Source organism: Lissotriton vulgaris, chromosome 2_1 (genome assembly GCF_964263255.1).
Source record: "Lissotriton vulgaris chromosome 2_1, aLisVul1.2, whole genome shotgun sequence".
Taxonomy (NCBI): Eukaryota; Metazoa; Chordata; class Amphibia; order Caudata; family Salamandridae; genus Lissotriton; species Lissotriton vulgaris.
In genome coordinates this window covers 1,292,032,292-1,292,056,552 of record NC_141687.1, presented here as the reverse complement: position 1 = coordinate 1,292,056,552, position 24,261 = coordinate 1,292,032,292, and the positions used below count along the sequence as shown (strand labels likewise).

Genomic DNA, 24,261 nt, shown 5'->3' with positions numbered 1-24,261 from the left:
GAGTTAGGAAAGCACAAACCTTGTTTTCTAACACTGAAGTGGGATGGAACCAAAGACTTTCGTGGGATCAAAACAAATCAAAGACACTATTTTGTGATGTGCAAATGAGAAATATTTGCTGAAACCCAATTTCCACACATAATCGTTTGTACATAGTTTATAAGTAAACTGTATGACTGAGCAAATTTAGTGGTCATGTCAATGGAAAATGTGCTGTCTGTAAATGACCGCGCGCTACCAGAGCATGTTTTAGTAACAGATTTGTGACAGTGTGCTTCTAAATGGAACACTAGCTACATACTACACACCTACCAATCTCTTGCTTGTAAGGGAGTGGCTCATTTGCAACACTTGCTCTTTGTGCGATGCTTGAATTTTTTTACAACCTCGAACTGCGAACAAAGAAAACATAAGGAGATGGAGGGAGCGCTGAAACTTTTCAGACACTCAGCCCCAGTCACAGATCTGGGTTGGATCCGTCATTGTTCTTTAGCTCACTTCGCCGGTGTTTGCTTTGTTTGCCCTAAGTTGGCAGGGTATGCCCAGACGTGGGTCCCTTGCTCACTTTGCCACTGGATTCACGCTAGCCTGGCTGATGAGGGGTGTTACCCCGAAACCGGTCCCAGGATGCTTGTTTCCGGTACAGGGAAGGCCTGGCTTGGCAGTTCGGTCTGGACTGTTCCCAAGGGGCACCGGGTCAAGACGGATTTGCATATGGCTGAGTCTTAACTGGGGTGGCGATGTGAGCTAAAGAACAATGATGGATTCAACCTGGATCTAGGACGGGGGTGAGTGTCTGAAAAGTTTGAGAGCTCCGTCCATCATCTCCTGGTGTTTGCTTAGTTTTGTAAACATCCATTGTGAACTTATGGGCTGCTGAAAAACTTCTTTGCAAAGGTAGGGCGGAGGGTAATTGCCCACTAAAACTCCAGGGTTGGTACTCTCTAGAATGTAAAGTTGCTAAAACTGTGCTTCTAGAAGCAGTTAAAAAGATTTTTTTTAAAAGGTGATTGTAGAGAGATTAGTGGCACAAGAAAAGGATATAGGGCAACTCTGATCTAAGCTAAAAAAAGATGGGAAGTAGTACAGGGGGAAGAACTTACGGAATTGCTCCAAATCAGGAATATAAAGGTCTTCTGGAACTTATTAGCGACTGAGACTCGCCCTTTAGAAAACCAACTTGAAGAGGTTGTACAAGTTGATGCATGAGTCGCTTATTTCTCATACTTCTACAGCGAATGGCTCAATGATCCATTGCAGTCTAATGACTATTCTACAGTGGTCCGCATAAAGAAAGAGGCAGTAAATGAGGATGGCATCCACTTAGAAATTGGTTTAGAAGAAAAAGTGAAGGCATTGCATCTAATGAATAGGGAGAAAGCGCCTGGCCTTGACGGCCTCCCTAGTGATTTATATTGGTCACCGCCTGAAATCTGGGTTCCTTATTTGAACACCTTGAGAAATGCCTTCATGAGAGGGAGGGACATTCCGCCCTCCTGGAGAGGTTCCATTATTGGACCCATTTATAAGAAGGGGCTGCTTTGATCTGTTGCCTACAGATAATCTTTGGATGGTGATAGAAAAATATGGCTTCCTTCTGAACTCCTGAGAATTTTGAAAATATTGCATAGTGAGACCTTTTTACAGGTTAGGTGGCAATTGGGTGGGGATCTGTCTGGGAGGATATCTATCAATCTTGGAGTAAGACAAGGATGCCTGCTTGCACCCCGCTGTTCAACCTATACATCAATGGAGCACTAAATTGGTTGTCAAACTGCAATCATGATGGGCCAAATCCACAGGTATTAGTACCTCAATTCTCATGTTTGCAGATGACACTTTCTAGAACTCCGCAAGGCCTTCAATGCTTTTTGGATCACTTCACATCTTCCTGCAATACAAGGGAATTAGAGAAAACCCCTACAAAATCAAACTTCATGGCACTGAATCCTTATCAATTTGTAAGAGGTAGGATGTTGGTAGAGAGGGCGCCCTTGGGAAAAGTGAGAAGCTTTGATTATTTGGGCGTAAGATTGGCTGATAATGTGTCCTGGGAAAAAGCAGCGCCACTCTACTATAAAGATATTTACAACAAGGGGTTGCTCATTGCACCATCAGGATTCAAGCAAGCCGGGCCGAAGACGGCTGAAATGCCAGAAACCGGTCCCCGGTAGCTTGTTTCCTTCCCAGTATAAGAATTGGCTTGGTAGTTTGGTCTGCCCTGTTCCCATGATGCACTGGGCCAGGGTCAGACTAATTTGCATATAGCCAAGTTCTGAGCTGGGATGGTGCAGTGAGCTAAAAAACGGTGATGGATCAAGCCCTGATCTTTGGACTGGGTAAGAGTGGTCTGCTTAATTCAGACACTCTGTTCATCACCACCCCCTTTTCTGAATCATTTTTGTCCACCATAAGCGTGGAAGGGTATACTCAGATGTGAGTCCCTTGCTCATTGCACCATCAGGATTCAAGCAAGCCGGGCCGAAGACGGCTGAAATGCCAGAAACCGGTCCCCGGTAGCTTGTTTCCTTCCCAGTATAAGAATTGGCTTGGTAGTTTGGTCTGCCCTGTTCCCATGATGCACTGGGCCAGGGTCAGACTAATTTGCATATAGCCAAGTTCTGAGCTGGGATGGTGCAGTGAGCTAAAAAACGGTGATGGATCAAGCCCTGATCTTTGGACTGGGTAAGAGTGGTCTGCTTAATTCAGACACTCTGTTCATCACCACCCCCTTTTCTGAATCATTTTTGTCCACCATAAGCGTGGAAGGGTATACTCAGATGTGAGTCCCTTGCTCATTGCACCATCAGGATTCAAGCAAGCCGGGCCGAAGACGGCTGAAATGCCAGAAACCGGTCCCCGGTAGCTTGTTTCCTTCCCAGTATAAGAATTGGCTTGGTAGTTTGGTCTGCCCTGTTCCCATGATGCACTGGGCCAGGGTCAGACTAATTTGCATATAGCCAAGTTCTGAGCTGGGATGGTGCAGTGAGCTAAAAAACGGTGATGGATCAAGCCCTGATCTTTGGACTGGGTAAGAGTGGTCTGCTTAATTCAGACACTCTGTTCATCACCACCCCCTTTTCTGAATCATTTTTGTCCACCATAAGCGTGGAAGGATATACTCAGATGTGAGTCCCTTGCTCATTGCACCATCAGGATTCAAGCAAGCCGGGCCGAAGACGGCTGAAATGCCAGAAACCGGTCCCCGGTAGCTTGTTTCCTTCCCAGTATAAGAATTGGCTTGGTAGTTTGGTCTGCCCTGTTCCCATGATGCACTGGGCCAGGGTCAGACTAATTTGCATATAGCCAAGTTCTGAGCTGGGATGGTGCAGTGAGCTAAAAAACGGTGATGGATCAAGCCCTGATCTTTGGACTGGGTAAGAGTGGTCTGCTTAATTCAGACACTCTGTTCATCACCACCCCCTTTTCTGAATCATTTTTGTCCACCATAAGCGTGGAAGGGTATACTCAGATGTGAGTCCCTTGCTCATTGCACCATCAGGATTCAAGCAAGCCGGGCCGAAGACGGCTGAAATGCCAGAAACCGGTCCCCGGTAGCTTGTTTCCTTCCCAGTATAAGAATTGGCTTGGTAGTTTGGTCTGCCCTGTTCCCATGATGCACTGGGCCAGGGTCAGACTAATTTGCATATAGCCAAGTTCTGAGCTGGGATGGTGCAGTGAGCTAAAAAACGGTGATGGATCAAGCCCTGATCTTTGGACTGGGTAAGAGTGGTCTGCTTAATTCAGACACTCTGTTCATCACCACCCCCTTTTCTGAATCATTTTTGTCCACCATAAGCGTGGAAGGGTATACTCAGATGTGAGTCCCTTGCTCATTGCACCATCAGGATTCAAGCAAGCCGGGCCGAAGACGGCTGAAATGCCAGAAACCGGTCCCCGGTAGCTTGTTTCCTTCCCAGTATAAGAATTGGCTTGGTAGTTTGGTCTGCCCTGTTCCCATGATGCACTGGGCCAGGGTCAGACTAATTTGCATATAGCCAAGTTCTGAGCTGGGATGGTGCAGTGAGCTAAAAAACGGTGATGGATCAAGCCCTGATCTTTGGACTGGGTAAGAGTGGTCTGCTTAATTCAGACACTCTGTTCATCACCACCCCCTTTTCTGAATCATTTTTGTCCACCATAAGCGTGGAAGGGTATACTCAGATGTGAGTCCCTTGCTCATTGCACCATCAGGATTCAAGCAAGCCGGGCCGAAGACGGCTGAAATGCCAGAAACCGGTCCACGGTAGCTTGTTTCCTTCCCAGTATAAGAATTGGCTTGGTAGTTTGGTCTGCCCTGTTCCCATGATGCACTGGGCCAGGGTCAGACTAATTTGCATATAGCCAAGTTCTGAGCTGGGATGGTGCAGTGAGCTAAAAAACGGTGATGGATCAAGCCCTGATCTTTGGACTGGGTAAGAGTGGTCTGCTTAATTCAGACACTCTGTTCATCACCACCCCCTTTTCTGAATCATTTTTGTCCACCATAAGCGTGGAAGGGTATACTCAGATGTGAGTCCCTTGCTCATTGCACCATCAGGATTCAAGCAAGCCGGGCCGAAGACGGCTGAAATGCCAGAAACCGGTCCCCGGTAGCTTGTTTCCTTCCCAGTATAAGAATTGGCTTGGTAGTTTGGTCTGCCCTGTTCCCATGATGCACTGGGCCAGGGTCAGACTAATTTGCATATAGCCAAGTTCTGAGCTGGGATGGTGCAGTGAGCTAAAAAACGGTGATGGATCAAGCCCTGATCTTTGGACTGGGTAAGAGTGGTCTGCTTAATTCAGACACTCTGTTCATCACCACCCCCTTTTCTGAATCATTTTTGTCCACCATAAGCGTGGAAGGGTATACTCAGATGTGAGTCCCTTGCTCATTGCACCATCAGGATTCAAGCAAGCCGGGCCGAAGACGGCTGAAATGCCAGAAACCGGTCCCCGGTAGCTTGTTTCCTTCCCAGTATAAGAATTGGCTTGGTAGTTTGGTCTGCCCTGTTCCCATGATGCACTGGGCCAGGGTCAGACTAATTTGCATATAGCCAAGTTCTGAGCTGGGATGGTGCAGTGAGCTAAAAAACGGTGATGGATCAAGCCCTGATCTTTGGACTGGGTAAGAGTGGTCTGCTTAATTCAGACACTCTGTTCATCACCACCCCCTTTTCTGAATCATTTTTGTCCACCATAAGCGTGGAAGGGTATACTCAGATGTGAGTCCCTTGCTCATTGCACCATCAGGATTCAAGCAAGCCGGGCCGAAGACGGCTGAAATGCCAGAAACCGGTCCCCGGTAGCTTGTTTCCTTCCCAGTATAAGAATTGGCTTGGTAGTTTGGTCTGCCCTGTTCCCATGATGCACTGGGCCAGGGTCAGACTAATTTGCATATAGCCAAGTTCTGAGCTGGGATGGTGCAGTGAGCTAAAAAACGGTGATGGATCAAGCCCTGATCTTTGGACTGGGTAAGAGTGGTCTGCTTAATTCAGACACTCTGTTCATCACCACCCCCTTTTCTGAATCACTCTACTATAAAGGGCGTCACCCATAGCAAGGAAATACAAGGCCTTTTCGAGTAGCGCAGTATCTCCAGCTCTCAAGGCATATAGGGCCACTGCGATGGCAGGTGCCATATTTGGAGCAGAAGTTTGGGGCTGTGCCAATTAATTCATTAGGTCATTGTTTAGTATGCCTCCAAGTATTCCTCTAACTCCTCTATGCTTTGATTTGGCACTAAATAAGATAGAAATGATGGGTTGTACTGTGCACACGTTGCTTTTGACTTTTAAAGGATGTTTCCTAGTATTAAATTTTAACCCAGTTTGAACGGGGCATGCTGGGTGGGGAGGAGGAGGCTACTCTCCTATTTAAGTAAAGACTATAGTACAAGTGTCAGGTGATCAGTTTGACACTTGTACTATAGTCTTTACTAAATAAGATAGACCTTGTAGTATTCTTAAAACCTTTACTCTACATTGTGTGTCTATGGACAACACTTGAATTGGTGCCTTACAGAGATGCTTTAGCAGAGATAATTCGCATTGATAAAAGAGTACGCAACCAATGGCTCAAGAAGGTAAAATATCTTTGTGTAGCCATTAAAATGGAGGAAGTGTGGCACTACCCAACCACAATGAGCAGAGCTATAGTCACCAAGTAGATCTTGCTTTCTGGAAATCCATGCTGCTGCAAACATGGAATGAACAAAAAGTGGGGTGCATCACTGAAAAACTTCTCCAACATACATTCACCCCTAACTTTGAGCCATATCTGGACAGGATTAGGTCAGTACATGCTAAAAATCTGTATATAAAGTTTAGGGCTGGTTGTCTACCGCCAAGATCTTTTACATATAAATGGGATAAAACAAGATCTTTATCGTCTCAGAGGCCTTCTACCCACTGCTTCAAGAAACAGAGGAATATTTCCTCTTCTTCTGCGAAGACTATGGGTGGCCCCGAAGAACGCGGATTATTGCAGATTGCAAACTTAAGGGCCCAGTTCATTATTGGGAAGCGCATAGACTTCTCAGATCTGACACAAAGGAACAAACTGCGTTTGCTGTTTCCAGGTTACTCCTTTGTAGATGGAGAATTAGATACAGTAAAGTTGGTAACAAGACCTAGTGGATAAGATCAGGCTTGATTTTTTTCAACTTGTGTGTTTCAAGTTTCATGTTGTACTTGTACTGTAGTGCTTCTGCTGAGTATCAAAATATGTATGTCAATGTTTTTATAGAATGTTTTCATCATCCTGAATTGTTTTGTATCACAATGTTTTAATTTATGTATATACTACTTTTATGGTTTTAATAAGCCGAAATAAAGTAATAATGATTGACATATTTATAATGGGTCCTACCTTCTCACTGGGTACAAAACAAAACTGATGGAGAACCAAGTTACGGTCAAGACTATTAATTCCTTCATTAGATATTTTCACCTCAGACTAGAGGTGCAAGCAGCTGGTGTGCGAATAGACACTTTCCCTCAAAAATGTACACTTTTTCCATTATTTCCAAACAGAAGCTCAGAGAGGTAAGGCAGTGACACAAAAAGTAAATTTGCTTTTTGTCACCTGTGAATTAATTCTTGTATGCAGTACCACAGAGTTTTTAAGACCATTCAAACCATTTAAATAAGGCCTGATGTGGAGAAATCTAAAAGATGTTACATTAAATGGTGCAATTAAACATCAATTGTGAATAACCTTATTTATTATTCAAAAATAAGGTACTCACATGACTCCACGCCAAAGACATAATGCTCCGTTCTCAGCTGATAGTTCTAATGGATCAGCTGCAGTGAACCAAGACTATAATTGTGACATGGAATAATTAGATAATACTAAAAAAATGATCCAGTACTTACAATTTTCTGCATCATTAGTGTTAGCACTACCAGCTTTTTCACTCGGTAAATCATGAAATTTAACAGGAACATAAAGAGGTTCACTCTGTGAAACAAAATAAAACATTATCCAGGGTAAACACTTATGTAACAAGAAGAATATAAAGAGGAAGCCATGCATTTCAAGTATAAGCAAAGGTATCTAGTGTCCATATACAAGTCTGTATTTACAACCAGCATAATCTACATGCTGTTTAACAAGTAAAACGTTTTTATCATCAACCTGAAAAAGGCCTGGCGGGACGAACGGAGAAGGAACTCTCCTTTTAAATAAAAAATTACATCTAACAACATGGGTGTACGGAAATACCTCTTTTTGCATGATCACTCCCAAAGTTTTAGACCAATGCTCCTAGTTTTATGACTCCATAGTGGACTGAGGTTTGTCAACCAGATCTCAGTGCTAGTGTTCTAACCCATTACAACGTGTATGTTGATTGGATACCCCCAATTGGCATATGCTGACTTACTTGTAAGTCCCTAGAATATGGTACCAAGGGTAGCTCCTAAGACAGAGTTCACCCAGGCCTGCAGCACGGATTGTGCCACCTTTGTGTGCGACAAGGTACAAAATGGCTCTCGGCCTAGAGCAGTTTTAAAACCGCTAGTTTGACTTTGCCATTTAAACCAATGGCAAAGCCCCTACTTTCCTTAAAAATATATAGGTCTCACCTAATTAAGGCCTTTAGAGCCCTAAGGCAAGGAGCTGTATAGTATTAAGTAGAATATATGCTTTTAATAGGTCTTAACAGCAAAGCTTCGAAATTGTAATTTTTGCTGTGGAAAAGTTAGTATCCCAATTGGCTAACACAGAGTTACTGGCCGACCCCTCAGTCCGTCTAACTCCTGAATGGGAGTACTAAAATGGGTACTTCAGGATATCAGACTTGATCCCTAGGTCGACTTTAATGTCACTATTAAGGAAAAACAACTCTTAGAATGTTGCCCCTCTGTTACCCAGTTTGTACAGTGGTTCAAAAAGAGAGTTTCAAAGGCGAAGCTGCCTTTGGTGGGTAAACTGTGATCACACTCATGTAGGGCTACCCTTTGTTCAAGAAGACAGGCGGGCAGTAGTAATAGAGAAGGGAAACCAGTGGCTAAACTGGTTTTCCTGTGGGTGTTGAAGTCCACCGATAGCTGCATGTCTAGGGTGGGCAACCAAGCTCCTAACATCTTAGGAAACGTTCAGACATCCAGAGAGTGGTCAGAATAGTGCACTTTAGCATTGCTAAATACCTCACATAGCCAGAAGTTGTCACAGGGTTGCAGGGATCCTGAAAGCCCAATTGCTAGTGGCCACATCCTCCCCCCAGGTCACTATCTTGGCATAAACAAAGAGAAGACTGTGCCTGTGACTCCTGGCTCATGGAAGTCACTCTCAAGCCCCAAAACAAAGAAGTGACTCAAAGGTCCAGTCAGTGGATCCCCTGGAACCAGCACAGTCAAATTTGCAGTAACCCCTACCTGCAAGTCAGTAGCTACAAGCTACGGATCACCGCTAACCGCCGACGTGCAACCCATGAAACAGATCATCTATGGCCAAACATTGCACCAGAGTCTGCTGACCCGGCAGTGTCATCTGAGCCCAAATTGGTCACCAAAGACAGATACCAGCCCTCCCCAAAGCATACCGCTGGAACTGCTGCATACAGAGCTCAGTAGCCCAGCTGCAGCTAGCCTTCTACTGACTCAAAGAGGACTTTGATGGACACTGACCCCTGTGGCCAAAGTCATCCCACCTTATCCGTAGACCGAGGAGCAACTTCAAGGACACCCACACTGACCGCACAGAATCCAGAGCATCTTTCAGCATCCTCAGCATCTGCATCCCCAGCATCAGGACCACTGCATTAAAGTCTATGGCAGTCCTGAGGTCTTTGGTGGTCTGGAGATAAAGTGTGGAACTGGACTTGCGAATGCTTTGGTGACCAGCTAACTGTCCAAATACTCCTTATTGCCCCCCCTGACTTTCCCTCTCTCACAATTGGTTGCCCCACTTGGGTAGAAGTAGTCAAACACAACTCTTCAAAAGTTGCCTACATTTACAGTTACCAATGCTTGTTTGCACTAGGGACTTAAAAGCTACGATTTACGTTTTACTTAAAAATCTTGATCTCCTGAACCCTCCAGTGGATTTTGATGATCTTGGTGTCTAAAAAAATCATACAAATATGATCTATTTATATAAATCTGTGTCAGATTTCTTTCATGTTGCATGACTTGATTTTGTTGTTTGGTGCTTCTAATTCCTTTAAACTAGTTATTTTGTTTAAGCATTGCTGCTCGAAGCCACAGCTGCCCAGGGTAACCAAAGTTAAGTAAATTCTTCCTCTGATGGAAACATCTTTCTGCATACTCATCACATAATAAATGTGTCCCAAAGCAGTAAGGGCCAATTGTACAAAGCTTTTTTTTAGTTGCAAAGGGCCAGATTCCCAGAAACCCACCATTTGAGTCCGCAAAAGAACTTTACAATGTACAAAAGGCACATTTTTATTCAGTAACTTGTTACCGAATCACAATTTGTGTTTGCTACCAAATACTGATTCTGCATTTGGAAGGAACATCCCTTATAAATACTGAATCAGAAAGGTGTGTATTAAAGTTTTGCGACCAAATTCTGGTCACAAAATAGTAATACTTTACCACCAGTTTAAAACTGGTAGTAACCCACTCCCAATGGAGAACATTCGCAAATGTTTAAAAAAGATTTTTTAAGCGCAATCAGTCCTCCCACTGCCCGACTGACGTCTTTAAAAAAAAAAAATGTAAACCCTGCAAAATGTAATTCTTTCCTTTTAATTCGATGCTTTCCAACCAGCACCCCTGAACAAACTTATTCCAAAGACCGGTTTAGTTGGATTAAATCACAGACTTCCTGCTAACCAACACGGATGCAACCTCATCAGGCAGCCAAAATGGGGCGGGGTCCAACCGGCACCACTCAATTGCCTCTTTACAGAGTTTGGGGTTAGATATCTGACCATCATACCGCTTGAGAATGTGCACTCTCCACTGGGCAGGAAGGGGCAGATGTGTGCTGAGTGGCAATCGATGAGCTTACCAGATGCTCCTCATCGAAACTGGGACAAACAGAGCCAGCTATACTCGACTATACTGCAACTTTAGATACAAGCAACATCAGAGGAAATATATCCATCAGACCCTAAGACCAGTCGCACAAAAAGGTATTCCCCAGGATGCATGGCCCAAAACGGAATACAATTTCTGCCTTGGAATGGGAACTCTAATCTAGTCCTTTCCATCACATAGATGTGGAGCTCCCACTCAAGGTCCACCAATGAGAGGCAACTGAAAACATTTGCATTCATAATAAAGAAGCCCACAAGGTGAGACACTTGTGGGAAGATTCCGTGGGGGAACTGCTTCCCAACACAGGGTCAGAAAATGCACACTACCCTATCTATTGATAAAATGGATGGAGGAGGCTTTGTCTGGCACAATTTAGACATTGCACTCCGAGATGGAAGGAAGAAAGGAATTCAAGCTAACAAGGACAGCCTGCTGCTAAAGCACATTTATGTGCAAGTGCTATTCTGATACAGGCCAAAATCCCTGCACTGCCATGTCAACTAGGCAGTACTCCAGCTTAGTGAAGAGATATCCATGTCCACTATAGCCTAAGCTTGCAGAGGGCAGAATGAAAGACCCTTCAGAATTTTGGAAGGCTTCATCCACCACTGCCTGAAAGATCGACACCTGAGCTCAGAGATTTCCTTGGTGTTGTAGCAACTGCTTCTCTAACACTACTGATGTACTCGCATCTGCTATCTGGTGGAAGGTACGAACAGGATGCTCAAGGCCATTAGGCTTAGTAAGTGCAAAACCTGCAGGATTGGGATCAGACCTTAAGATGCATCAGAATCCTCACCCAAACATCTGCAATTTTTTGAGGAGGGGAGACCTTCATAAGATTTGTGCCAAGCACTGCCACAACAACTTTTGGAAGTTGAGGATACAACCCAGGTCATGGTCAGGCCATCATACACTGGGCACACTACTGGACAAAAGTCAGGGATTCAGTCATCATCAGCCAGTCATCCATGTACAGGAATACAAGACACTTGATATCTGCAGAGAAGCTGCAATCTCAGTCAGCACCCTTTCAAAAAAGCATGAGACTGTCAGAATGGGAGGAAAGCAAACAGCAAGTATTGGACCCTCGCCATGTAGCTCACATAGCACCTGTGTAGACAGGGAATTGGAAGACTTAAATAAGCACCTTGGAGGTACAGTGACGCCAACCACTTTGCCAAGTTCATGGCCAACAATTCCTAGCTCAGGAATAGCATCTTAAACTTTTCATGCCAGATGAAAAGTTTCAGAAGGCAGATATGCAGTATAAGCCTCAGGTCTCTGTGCTTTTTGGTCATCAAAAAGTAAAGGGAATAAAACCCAGGGCCCCTCTTTGCTAGAGGCACCATTTCTTTGGCAACTTTTTCTATAAAGGCAGGTCTTCTGCCTTCAGAACAATGGACAATCTGAAGGAAGGGAGGTGGTCTGGGACAAGACGCGAAAGGAAAGGCGTAGCCCCGTCAGTTCAGCTGATCAACCAGACATTAAATGATCACCTTAAACACAATGTGAAAATGGTAGACACTCCACCTCACCAGAAGGTTGGGTTATGAAGGGTAGATGCCACTGAGGTTTCGAGACAGCAGAGTAAGTAGAGGCTGGTGTTGCTGCTGCTGGTTACATCTCCTACATGCATCGCTGCCCTGACAGGCTGATCATATAGATATGCCTTGTAAGAGTTGGTAAAACCTATTGGCTAAAAGGCAAAAGACATTAGCCATGTGGACAGCCAAGTTGGCGAATGCCCAAACTTTGTGACCCACAGTAACAAACTTGTAGGATTCCCTCTCTAGGTGGCCGGTGGAAGGTGCTAGGGTTCTGCTTTACAGACTGTCTTAACAACAAAACTCATGGTGGTGAAGAATGGCTAAGGTGATCAGGAGCAGTTCCTTGAATGGTTTTGACTTTGCCATAGGCACTCCTGCAAATGCCCATAGAGGTACAGCATTGGGGGTTGTAAGGGACAAGCCCGCTGCAACCAACCCCCCAAAACTTGGGGTGAAGCACAAAGGGTTGCAGGCCGTCCTGACGAAGACACAGAATGGTAATGGGATCATAATAGCTTCATGGAGGCGGAAGACCTATCCTACCTACAGCCCTTTTTATGATTTTCGTGGGATGACCCTTCCACTGAAGGACACTTGTATTCAAAAGAGAAAGATTGCCTGGGGTCTCCCAGTGAACTTTAGCTAAACATAATTTAGCCTCTTGCTCCCTGATGACCTTTGTGTGCATAGAGTTGCAATAGACGTGGACTGCAACAATATTCCTTTATTCCATATGCTCTCATAAAAAAGAGAGTTTCCCAGGGACCAGAAAGGACTGGGTATCAAATGATTATCAACAAGAAATTCCTTTCTGTGTAATTATTCTTTCAGTTGGTGACCATGAGGCCTACACATACAAATCATTAACCTTTGATTTACAGCTGTGACACTGGAAAAATATTATTGCTCCACACTAGAATAAGTTTTCTGTTCTCTCAAAATTTATTTTCATAGAATTTTTTTTATATTTAATAAAGCCATGTTAAAAAATGCATTCAATATATACTTGGGTGCTCTGGTACAATATTGCACAAACTGTCTAACAATTCCGTATTATGGTATCTACCTCAGAGTCACTCATTAATACCGTAAAATCATATAATTTCAAAATCACAAATTAAATAATGAACAGATACATTTCATACACATTTAAAAAGTCCCATTGTTGACGCGTTTCGGTGCGTTGGTTACTATTATAGCACCTTCCTCAGGACGGACAGAGTTAAAAACCAATTTAGTTCTTCTTTCTAAAAAAAAAGGAATGCATACAATTAATACATTGTTACTAAGGAGAGTTACTTCTAGTTGTGGGCTATTTTAGTTGTGTCACTATTTCGAAATTTTTACAAGAACTACCCTTACTTGTATTGGTAGGGTTGACGTCCTTCTATGAATTATCAGGACGACTGTATCATCACTAGTAAACTTTTTGATAAAAGCCACTTTCATTATGGGCCAGGGAAGTATAGAGTTCTAGAATTAACAAAAGCATGGAATTAATTGCCATACTTTTTTAAGACTTTTTAGTTTTAAATACGTCTAACAGAGTACACTTACTATTAAAAGCCAGGGTGACACGTGATCAATGGTGTCTTCATTCAAGCAGGAGCGTCTTTAAATGTACGCCGCCTATATTCAATCGTTTGCCGTGCCTGTGGGATACACAGATAGTACCATATAGTCTAGATAGTAATAGCCTAGATCTAAAGTCTGTTTTAAGCAGGGCCTGTTTATACGTACCAGTAAAGTTTACGCCTAATAATTTTGGTCAAGCTGTCCACTTCTGCGCCTTTGCTAATGGTATCTTGATGCCTATACAAAATAGACATAACGTGCTGGTTCAGTTAACAAATGTACATAGGCCAGTGGCTAATAATCCACCTATCTATCACTCCTCCTATTATAGAGAGATCAATACATACCGGTTATTAGGCGTAAACTTTACTGGTACGTATAAACAGGCCCTGCTTAAAACAGACTTTAGATCTAGGATATTACTATCTAGACTATATGGTACTATCTGTGTATCCCACAGGCACGGCAAACGATTGAATATAGGCGGCGTACATTTAAAGACGCTCCTGCTTGAATGAAGACACCATTGATCACGTGTCACCCTGGCTTTTAATAGTAAGTGTACTCAGACGTATTTAAAACTAAAAAGTCTTAAAAAAGTATGGCAATTATTTCCATGCTTTTGTTAATTCTAGAACTCTATACTTCCCTGGCCCATAATTGAAGTGGCTTTTATCACAAAGTTTTCTAGTGATGATACAGTCGTCCTGATAATTCATAGAAGGACGTCAACCCTACCAATACAAGTAAGGGTAGTTCTTGTAAAAATTTCGAAATAGTGACACAACTAAAATAGCCGACAACTAGAAGTAACTCTCCAGAGGAACAATGTATTAATTGTATGCATTCCTTTTTTTTAGAAAGAAGAACTAAATTGGTTTTTAACTCTGTCCGTCCTGAGGAAGGTGCTATAATTGTAGCCAACGCACCGAAACGCGTCGACAATGGGACTTTTTAAATGTATATGAAATGTATCTGTTCATTATTTAATTTGTGATTTTGAAATTATATGATTTTACAGTATTAATGAGTGACTCGGAGGTAGATACCGTAATACGGAATTGTTAGACAGTTTGTGCAACATTGTACAAGAGCACCCAAGTATATATTGAATGCATTTTTTAACATGGCTTTATTAAATATAAAAAAAATTCTATGAAAATAAATTTTGAGAGAACAGAAAACTTATTCTAGTGTGGAGCAATAATATTTATTCCATATGCTACATACTATCACTGTGGGGGTCTGAAAGACTTCTCGCAGCACAGTCTGCTAAGGCTAGAAATCCGATGCCTTTTGAGGAAACATTTTACCTAGTTCCTGTTGACAGGTGAGGAATGTATCAGTGAGACACGGAGAGCTCCGGAGAACGCCAACAAGCATGAAAAATCAGTAACCAATGCCAGCACACTGGTTGGTGTTTAATAAACTCTGGTGTGACACCAGTTCCAGCCTTGGAGTCCCTGGAGAAATGCTTTCCTGGAGAAATGCTTTCTAGACTAATGCCTGGAAGGAGTATTGATACGTTTGGAATAATCTGTCAGAACATGCATCCATCAGAAATGTCAATCAAGTGCTTGTAAAGAGTGGCATGCATAGCAAAGGAACAACGGGTCCTACTAGGAGCAAATACATTTGACCCTGCCCCTCTATCTTAAGCAGATATAAAATACAACCAAAACTGGGGTAAAGTGGACGCCTTTACACAATTAGGTCTCGTGCCAGTACCTTGCTACACTAATGATAGTTAAGCAATTTTCACAATTTATTTTCACAAATTGTAAATTAAATTCCAATTTGAGCCATCCAAATGTGGTGCTTTTAAGACAAAACAAATACAAGGGTGCCACAGAAAACTGAACAGGACTTGCAACAATTTCAAGCTGGTGTGCCTTACCAAACAACTGTTAGCGCTGCTGTCTGTAGCTGTAGCACAGGCTGTGAAGTAACCTTCAGCATCTGCAAACTAAACGCAGAGAGGGATTTTTAAGTAGCATTTGAGTCAGGGTTCCGTTTAATCTGAGTAACAGGATTAGTGCCAACTGAACTGATGCGTTGCTCCCTTATTACATTTTAATAGATGAGCTTCTAACCAAAGCAGCACATGCATATAACATTTCTAAATGTTTTTAACAACTGTGGAGAAAACAATGAACACTGCAACACAGGATGTCTAACGGACTTTGGCGAGTCCCACTTAAAAGCTATGTTTTAACTATTTAACACTTTGCAATGTAATATTACCAGCCTCACACAAACAGCAGCTCCTAAAAGGAAAAAAACGATTACATTCCTCGTCAAATACTCAAGTTATTGGATCATCATATCATACTCCGCTGTAAAGCATGATGAAAGGAGCATGCACTTTTGAGAATTATTCCAAAATACAAGATACCCCTGCTCCGAGACGCACAAATTACTTACCTTCGGTAACGATATATCTGCAAGAAACATTAGTTAGTGTTAGATTCCTTACCTTAGAATTACCCTTAGGTGTCAGACTGGATCTGGAAAGTTTACGTCAGCAGTACCCTTGCGCGTCGGTAGGCGTCGTCTGCGGCTCCGCGTCCGTCGTCAGCGTAGTGATGGCCACAATGACATCGGAGTACTTAGACGCCACCCTCGCACGCTGACGTCAGTTCTGTACATAACTTTCCGCGCCAGTAACGCAGAGCCATGATAGAAACCACACTGGTGCCATGAAACTACGGCCCTGAAGGGGATGTCGTTAACCCTGAACATCGGTTCACAGAACGGGGAGGATGGGTGGGGTGGTAAGGAATCTAACACCAACTAATGTTTCTTACAGAAATATCGTTACCGAAGGTAAGTAACTTGTACATCTGAAAGAAACACGTTAGTGTTAGATTCTTTACCTCAGAATAGATACCCCAGCAATACCAACCCCGGTGGTGGGTCTGCGAACCAAGACCACACGAGAAAGTCCTGGAGAACGGAACGGCAGAAAAAGCCATCTCCGGACTTAGTTGCCTAGCAAACGTGTGCAGAGAGGCCCACGTAGCTGCCTGACAGATGTCCTGCAAGGGGACTCCCCGACCCAGGGGAGTAGTAGCCGCCGTGGCCCGAGTAGAATGGGCACGCAGCCCAACAGGAGGCTCCTTTTTCGCCAAGGAATAGCAAACCTTGATGCACAAGACGACCCACCGAGAGTTGGTCCGTTTGAGCACCGCCCGTCCCTTCTTAGCGCCCACTTAACCAACAAAGAGCTGGTCGTCCACCCGGAACTGGCGGGTGCGATCTAGAAAGAAGGAGAGCCTGTTTTGGGTCCAGATGGTGGAGCCTCTCTTCCTCTTTCGAGGGATGTGGAGGCGGAAAGAAGGTGGGCAATGTGATGGACTGCCCGATGTGGAAGGCTGCGACTACCTTGGGAAGGAAAGAAGGACAAAGTCCTCAGAACAACTTTGTCCGGATGGACAGAGACAAAAGGAGGTTTGGAAGATAGAGCCTGGAGCTCACTCACTCTCCTGGCAGAGGTGATGGCAGCCAGGAATGCAGTTTTAAGAATCAGAAGGCAAAGAGAACAGTTATGTAGTGGCTCAAAGGGAGCGCACATCAGATATGGTAGAACAAGATTCAAGTCCCACTGAGGCATCACGAAGGGAACAGGAGGAAACAGGTGTGTGATGCCTTTCAAGAATCTATTTACAACAGGGGACTTGAAAAGAGAAGGCTGATCAGGAAGCCTTAAGAAGGCTGAAATGGCCGAGAGGTAGCCCTTGATAGTGCCCAGTGCAGAGCCCTGCTGGGCAAGAGAAAGAAGGAAGAGGAGAGCCTTTGAAAGGGGTGCAGAGAGAGGATCCACAGCCTTTGCTGTGCACTATGCCACAAATTTGTTCCACCTGCAGGCGTATACCATTTTTGTGGAGGGACGCCTGGCTGCCAGAATCACATCACAGACTTACGGAGGCAAGTCAAATGGCCTCAACTGCCGCCACTCAATCTCCACGCATGTAGATGGAGACTGGACAGGTTCAGGTGGAGGACCGTCCCCTGCTGCTGCGACAGAAGGTCCTCCTGAAGAGGCAGACGAATCGGGGGGATCGACTGACATGCAGAGTCGCTCAGGATACAAGTATCTTTGTGCCCAGTCAGTAGCCACAAGGATGGCTTGGCCCGGTCTCTCCTGATCTTCTTCAGCACTCTGGTCAGAAGTGCTAAAGGCGGAAAGGCGTACAACAGACCGCAGCTTGTACTCGCGTTGAAAAGCAACGCCGAGCTAGTGCCGCCTTGGAAATTCCAACGCGTAGAACTGATGACATTGCGCGTTCTCTTCGGTGGCGAATAGATCTAACCAAGGCTCTCCCCACTGCTGAAAGAGACCTTGCGCCATGTCAAAGTTCAGACGCCATTTGTGATCCATCATGCAGCGGCGGCTGATTTTGTCCGCCCTGGCGTTCAGGGAACATGCCAGGTGTTGAACCACCAGGGTGATGCCCTGGTGTTCCAGCCATTGCCTGAGGCGCAGAGCCTCCTGACAAAGGGTCCACGACCCCACCCTGCCTTCTTTGTTGCAGTACCACATGGCGGTGGTGTTGTCCGTGAACACCTGCACTACACTTCCCCTGACAGAGGGAAGGAATGCCTTCAGTGCAAGATGGATCGCCCACAGCTCCAGAAGGTTGATATGGAGCCGGGACTCGGCCGGAGACCAGAGGCCTCTGATGTCCCTCTTTCCCATGTGCCCCCCCCCCATCCCAGGAGGGACGCATCTGTCACCACTACGTGCGCCGGTCGGGGTAGGGAGAGAGACCTGCTGCTGATGCAATCACGGTTCGTGAGCCACCACTGCAACTGGCTCGCAGTGCCCTCTGAGATCAGGACGAGGTCAGACAGGTTGCCCTGATGTTGTACCCTCTGAAACTTCAGCTCCCACCGCAGAGCCCGCATCCGCCACCTGACCTGATGCACCACGAGACGCAGCGTCAACCTGACCGAGACTCGGGATAAAGGCTGAAAGATCGGAATCAGAGCCTGAATATCCCTGAACCCGCTGTTCGGGGGGATAAACCCGAAACTGCGCCGAGTCCAGAACCGCTGCGATGAAAAGGAGCTTCTGTGAGGGGCACAGGTGTGACTTCGGCACGTTGATGGAGAACCCCAGAAATGCAGGAGGTCGGCCGTAGTCTGGAGGTGGGAGATGACAGTTTGGGGCGAGCCCGCTTTCAAAAACCAATCGTCGAGATAGGGGAAGACTAAAACCTGATCTGCGCAGATGAGCTGAGACCAACACCCGAGAGGCACTGGTAAGGCCGAAGGGGAGCACGGTAAACTGAAAGTGCCCATGACCTACAGTGAACCGCAGGTAACGCCAGTGGGCCGGCAGGACCGGGATGTGGAAATACACGTCCTGCAACTCCAACGCTACCATCCAGTCTTTTGGGTCCAGGGCAGCTAGGACCTGAGCTAAAGTCAGCATCTTGAACTTCTACTTCCGGTAGAAGCCATTGACGCTCTGTAGATCCAAGACAGGGCGTATGCCTCCTTTGCCCTTCTGGGATACCAGAAAGTAGTGGGAATAGCAAACACGCCCTACTTCTGGCCCAGGAACGCGCTGGATGGCCCCCTTGGCCAAGAGGGCCGTAACTTCTTCCTGCAGAAGTTGCAGGTTATCCCCTGACATGCGTTGGTACTGCGGTGGCATGGTCGGAGGGCCGCCTAGAAGGGAAGGGGTAGCTCCTTCGGATGATTTGCAGCACCCATCTGTCCGAAGTTATGGTACGCCAGTGGGGGAGGTGATGGCGGACCCTGCCGCCCACTGGCGTCGAATGGGCCTGAAATGTCTGACTAGGAAGGCTTAGAGGCAGATGCTGCGGGACCGGATGTGGACTGACCCTGCTGCTGTCCCCCGGCATCGCCACGGTGGTAACCACGTCCGCAACAGTGTTGAAACTGGTTCTGCGGCCTGTGGCTGGCTGCACGTGTGGGAGCGCCCCTTTCTTGGCCACGAAAGGGGCGAAAAGCGGAAGTCTGCTGGCGTTGGCCTAGGCCCAAGGGGATTTGGCCGTAGCCCGTGAGTCCTTGAAACGCTCAAGCGCACTGTCCGCTTTGTTGCCAAAAAGGCGACAGCCATCGAAGGGCATGTCTATGAGCGTGGCCTGGACATCCCCAGAAAAGTTGGCGGACCTCAGCCAGGCGTGGCGGCGAACCGTCACTGTCGTTGCAATCGCCCTACCCAGCGAATCCGTGGTGTCAAGTCCACACCGGATCGAGTAGTGTACTGCATCTCGCCCTTCAGCCAGGGCTTGGGCGAGCCGTGTCTGGGCCTCCTCCGGGGACTGAGGCAACACCTCCGCAACTGTGTCCCACAGAGAGTGGGTTAACAGCCCAAAAGGCAGGCGGTGTTGACAGACCGCAGCCCCAAACTCAGGGAGGAGAACAGTTTCTTTCCAAACTGATCATACCTTTTGGATTCCAGATCCGGAGGAGCAGTTGGGAATGCGGTCTGGGACGTAGAGGCCTAGATCACCAGGCTCCCGGGGGTGGGGTGAACAGACAGAAAGCAGGGGTCGCCCAGAGCCGGGCAGTGGCGTCGGGCCACGTTCCGATCCACAGGGAGGCCTGTGAAGGGCTTGGACCAGGTGCCCATCAGAACATCGATGAGGGCTTTGTTAAACAGCAGTAGAGGCTCTGAGGAGCTTGCCTGCTGTTTGAGCACCTCATTGAGGAAGTTAGTCCACACAACCGCGACAAGGAGCTCAAGAGCCAAGGCCTTGACCGCCCTGTTCAACACCACGCTGTACGCAGCTCCCTCCTCCGAAGCCACGGAGTGAGGAGAGACTAATCTAGTTTCGGGCGAAGTGTTCAGACCACTGGCCTCCCCCAGCTCTTCTGCCCAGTACTGGATCAACTGGCACTGCTGTGGCACAGGGTCCTCAGACCCCTCCCAGTCTTCCTCATCATCAATCTCCTGATAAACCGTCAAAAATGATGGAGCCGCGTCGTAGATGAAGGCCTTACCCATCGACGCCGGAGACGGCGCTGAGCAGCGCTGGTCCGACGCCAGACCCGGACCGGGGCTGAAACTGGGGTCGGCGTCGTCTGGGGCCGGCGCCGGGAGGAACACCCTCGGGGTTGGTGCCAGCGGAGGAGTCGTAAGGTCGACTGGCGACGACCCGGATCCAGGCCTGGATCCTGCAGGGCCCTGCAGGGTCGGACCGGAGTCGACGACGGCGCCGGGGCCAAAACATCTGACGGTGCAGGGGCCGGAGACGCCGGTCCGCTAGGGCTCCCAGTTGCAGAAAAAGTCCTTTTCTGCACTAGAGTAATGGATGGCTCAATTTAAAAAGCAGTCCTGACTTTGTCAAAAAGGCCAACTTGGGCTTTTTCTTGAGAAAACAATTGGTGTAAAGCAGTTGCACTGAAAGAGTTTGGAGTTCACTCACACAATAAGCTGAAGTCACAGTGATAAGAAACACAGCCTTCAGAGTCAGGAGATTATATTTACTGCTGTGCATGGGTTTGAATGGCATGAGAAACGAGAAGACCAAGTTAAGATCCCACTGTGGAATCACAAAGGGTTTGGGAGGGGACAACTGAGTTGACTCTTTTGGAAACCTCATCCCCATGTCATTTGAATAGAGATGGTTGGTCTAGTAAACATAAAAAGACCAAAAGGGCAAAAAAATAACCTACATGATGCCCACTGGCAAGTCCTTGCTGGGCTAAGTATGGAATAAACTAGAAGACATCCAACAGTATGGCCTATAGCAGGTCAGTGTTGTTCAGTGTTGCCGGTGCCATCACAGGATACTAACTCGTCCCAGCATAGACATAGACAGACTTTGTAGACGGATGCCTGGCAACAAGGTAAACATCCACATCCTCAGTAGTTAGAAGTGACACAGTCAACTGCTGCTTCTCAATATCCACACATGGAGGTGCAGATTTGCGTTTAGGATCCTGCCCTGCTGCAATGAAAGAAAATCCTCCTGAAGTGATAGCCTGATCGGAGGACAGTTGCTAATGCCCAGACGTTCCAGGTACCACACTCCTTGCAGAATCTGGAGACAATAGGATAACTTGGCCCCTGTCATTCCTGAACTTCAGCACACTGGGCAAGAGAGGCCTTGGGGGATAGGAGTAAAGGAGTCCCATACTCCACTCTCCCCAAAAGCGAGCCTTCTTGGAAATGTCGATTCAGAAAAGGGGGTGGTGATGAACAGAGTGTCTGAATTAAGCAGACCACTCTTACCCAGTCCAAAGATCAGGGCTTGATCCATCACCGTTATTTATCTCACTGCACCATCCCAGCTCAGAACCTGGCTATATGCAAATCAGTCTGTCCCTGGGCCAGTGCATCATGGGAACAGGGCAGACTAAACTACCAAGCCAATTCTTCACCAGAAAAGAGACAAGCTACCGGGGACCAGTTTCTGGCATTTCAGCCATCTTCGGCCCGGCTTGCTTGAATCCTGATGGTGCAGTGAGAAAGGGACTCATGTCTGAGTATACCCTGCCACACCTATAGTGGCCAAAAACGATTCAGAAAAGGGGGTGGTGATGAACAGAGTGTCTGAATTAAGCAGACCACTCTTACCCAGTCCAAAGATCAGGGCTTGATCCATCACCGTTATTTATCTCACTGCACCATCTTGGAAATGTCAGCATGCAGAAGTTTTGGTACTGTACATTCTCGGTGGTGGCAAAAGAGCTTTAACCAGACATTCTCTCCACTTTCATGGACGATGCCCTGTGCCACCTTGAGATGTAACCTCCATTCATGATCCACCTAGTGCCGCTAGCTAAGCTTGTCCGTCCTGAAGTTCAAAGATTCCGCAAGGTGGTTCATTATGAGAGAAACCTGGTGGTTAACTGACAGGCAATAGTCTTTCCAGCAGTCTTCACGGAGTATTTGGCCAATCCGGCTTAAACCATTAAGGATGGTCAGGATGCAACAAAGTACATTATTGATTCTGGAGACCATGGACTGCTTGAGCAGTGCAACTTGCACTAGTCTGGTGCTTAGGCCGATGAGCTCCACTGGCTCACTCTGGGGACGTGCAAGAGTCTCTGATGGACATGCTGTTAGATGGCTCTCATTCATTTGGTGAGAAGAACAATTCAGAATGCTTTAAAGAAAGTTGGGTTGCTACTTGTTCCCTAGGACGTTCGGACAAATTGAAGATGCCCATGATGGCCCAGATTTGTTATGCCCTGGATCAATGTGACTGGATGGCTTTGGACCTGCATGCCACCCACTTTCATGTACCTGCCCTGCATTTCCCACAGACGATACTTGCGGTTCTGGGTAGCCCAGGAACATCTTCAATTTTCTATGTTCCCATTTGGCCTTGTAGCATAGTTCCTATTTTCCCAATAGGCCCTGCGCATTGGAATAACATAAACAGTAGTATCGACGTAGAAGTGCGGATCTTCCAGGCCTCTACTGACTATGCTAAACTTAATTGGGTTTGTTACCAACTAGCTCAGAGGTCACTGGAAACTTTCTTGACTGAAATAGGAAGTGATCAGCTTCCCTGGCACAGACAAGAAGGGATTCAGTTTTCCAACAACCGTGCAACATGACAACTTTGCTCCTCAGATCAAGAGTCAATCTCTAGGGTCGTGTGAAACAATAGACAGCTATTTTACTCAGTCAGGTTGGTGCAGTTTACTTTCACAATATGTAGAGAATAGAGAGACGGGCATTTGTCATTAAAAGGTAACATTTATTGAACAGTCTTTCTTCTCGTACAAGAGAAATGAATTGCCACAATTGCAAGACTTGTTATTATAAAAAGTACGTACAGTAAGATAAGTATTGCGAAATAATACTGTAAAAGCATTGATATGGTTTCTTAGCCATACAATGGTTTTAAAAGGAATAAAACATATATACATTCATATATACATTAGGCTAAAATACTCAACTGGTGCTTCTAACTACGCCTACCCCAGTGTACCTGACCTAAGCCTAATACTTGGGAGGGGAGTAAGTAAGTAGCTTTAAGTTAAGTTGGTTTTGCCAAGGTTTGCTTCAAGAATTATCTTCTAAGGGTTTAGTCAACACCATACCTCTGGAATAGAATGATGGAGGTCTGGTATCTCCCTCAGGGCTCGATATCCCAGTCACCCGCAAGGGTAGACCAGAAACGCCGGAGCTGGATTTCTCTGCAGGAGAAAGACAGCGTCTCTTCTTAGCGCGTCGAGGAGGAGGAGGGGCAGCGTCCGCAAGCTTGCATCTGCTGGGCTCTTTGCAGGGGACGGCTGTTCAGTTCCAAAGTTCACCACACCATCGTTCGCTAGTTAGCAGCGATAGCAGTAGCGATAGCAGCTATGGTATCATCAGCATGACAGCTTCTTCAGCAGCAGCGAGATAGCTGGCAGCATCAGCTTCAGCGATGGCATTAGCGTAAACAACAGCGTTTGCTTAAGGCAACGTTGGTAATATTTATACCTGAAAGGTGCCTTGTTTGACGTAAGTTTTTGGACATAAGACGTCAATAAAGATGTCACTAGGAAGTGATCGTCTATCAGTGCTCATTAGAGTTCTATTACTAATCAAAACACAGCAAGCGGGGATTTCCAGGTTTGCTGAGTTTTTATCTTGTTGAAGAACTCGGAGTGTTAATCTAGGAATCTCAGATAGTAACTTCTGCTCTGTCATTGCACTAATTGGTTGCAAA

At 46.1% G+C, this 24,261-nt stretch overlaps 1 protein-coding gene across 4 annotated transcripts in view; it reads right to left on the bottom strand.

Moving 5' to 3' along the window:
• The window catches only part of SLC35F5 (solute carrier family 35 member F5), a 681,969-nt gene that overhangs the window by 457,716 nt on the left and 199,992 nt on the right, over nt 1-24,261 (bottom strand). For all 4 annotated transcript variants that reach the window (XR_015308472.1, XM_086957058.1, XM_086957057.1 and 1 more), the window contains 2 exons: nt 15,513-15,581; nt 7,359-7,443 (listed from right to left, as the gene is read on the bottom strand). Coding sequence is in view for 3 of the 4 variants with exons in the window: in XM_086957058.1 (XP_086813184.1) it covers nt 7,359-7,443; nt 15,513-15,581 (154 nt within the window). In the remaining variant the exon portion in view is untranslated. The remainder of the gene's footprint in view (nt 1-7,358; nt 7,444-15,512; nt 15,582-24,261) is intronic.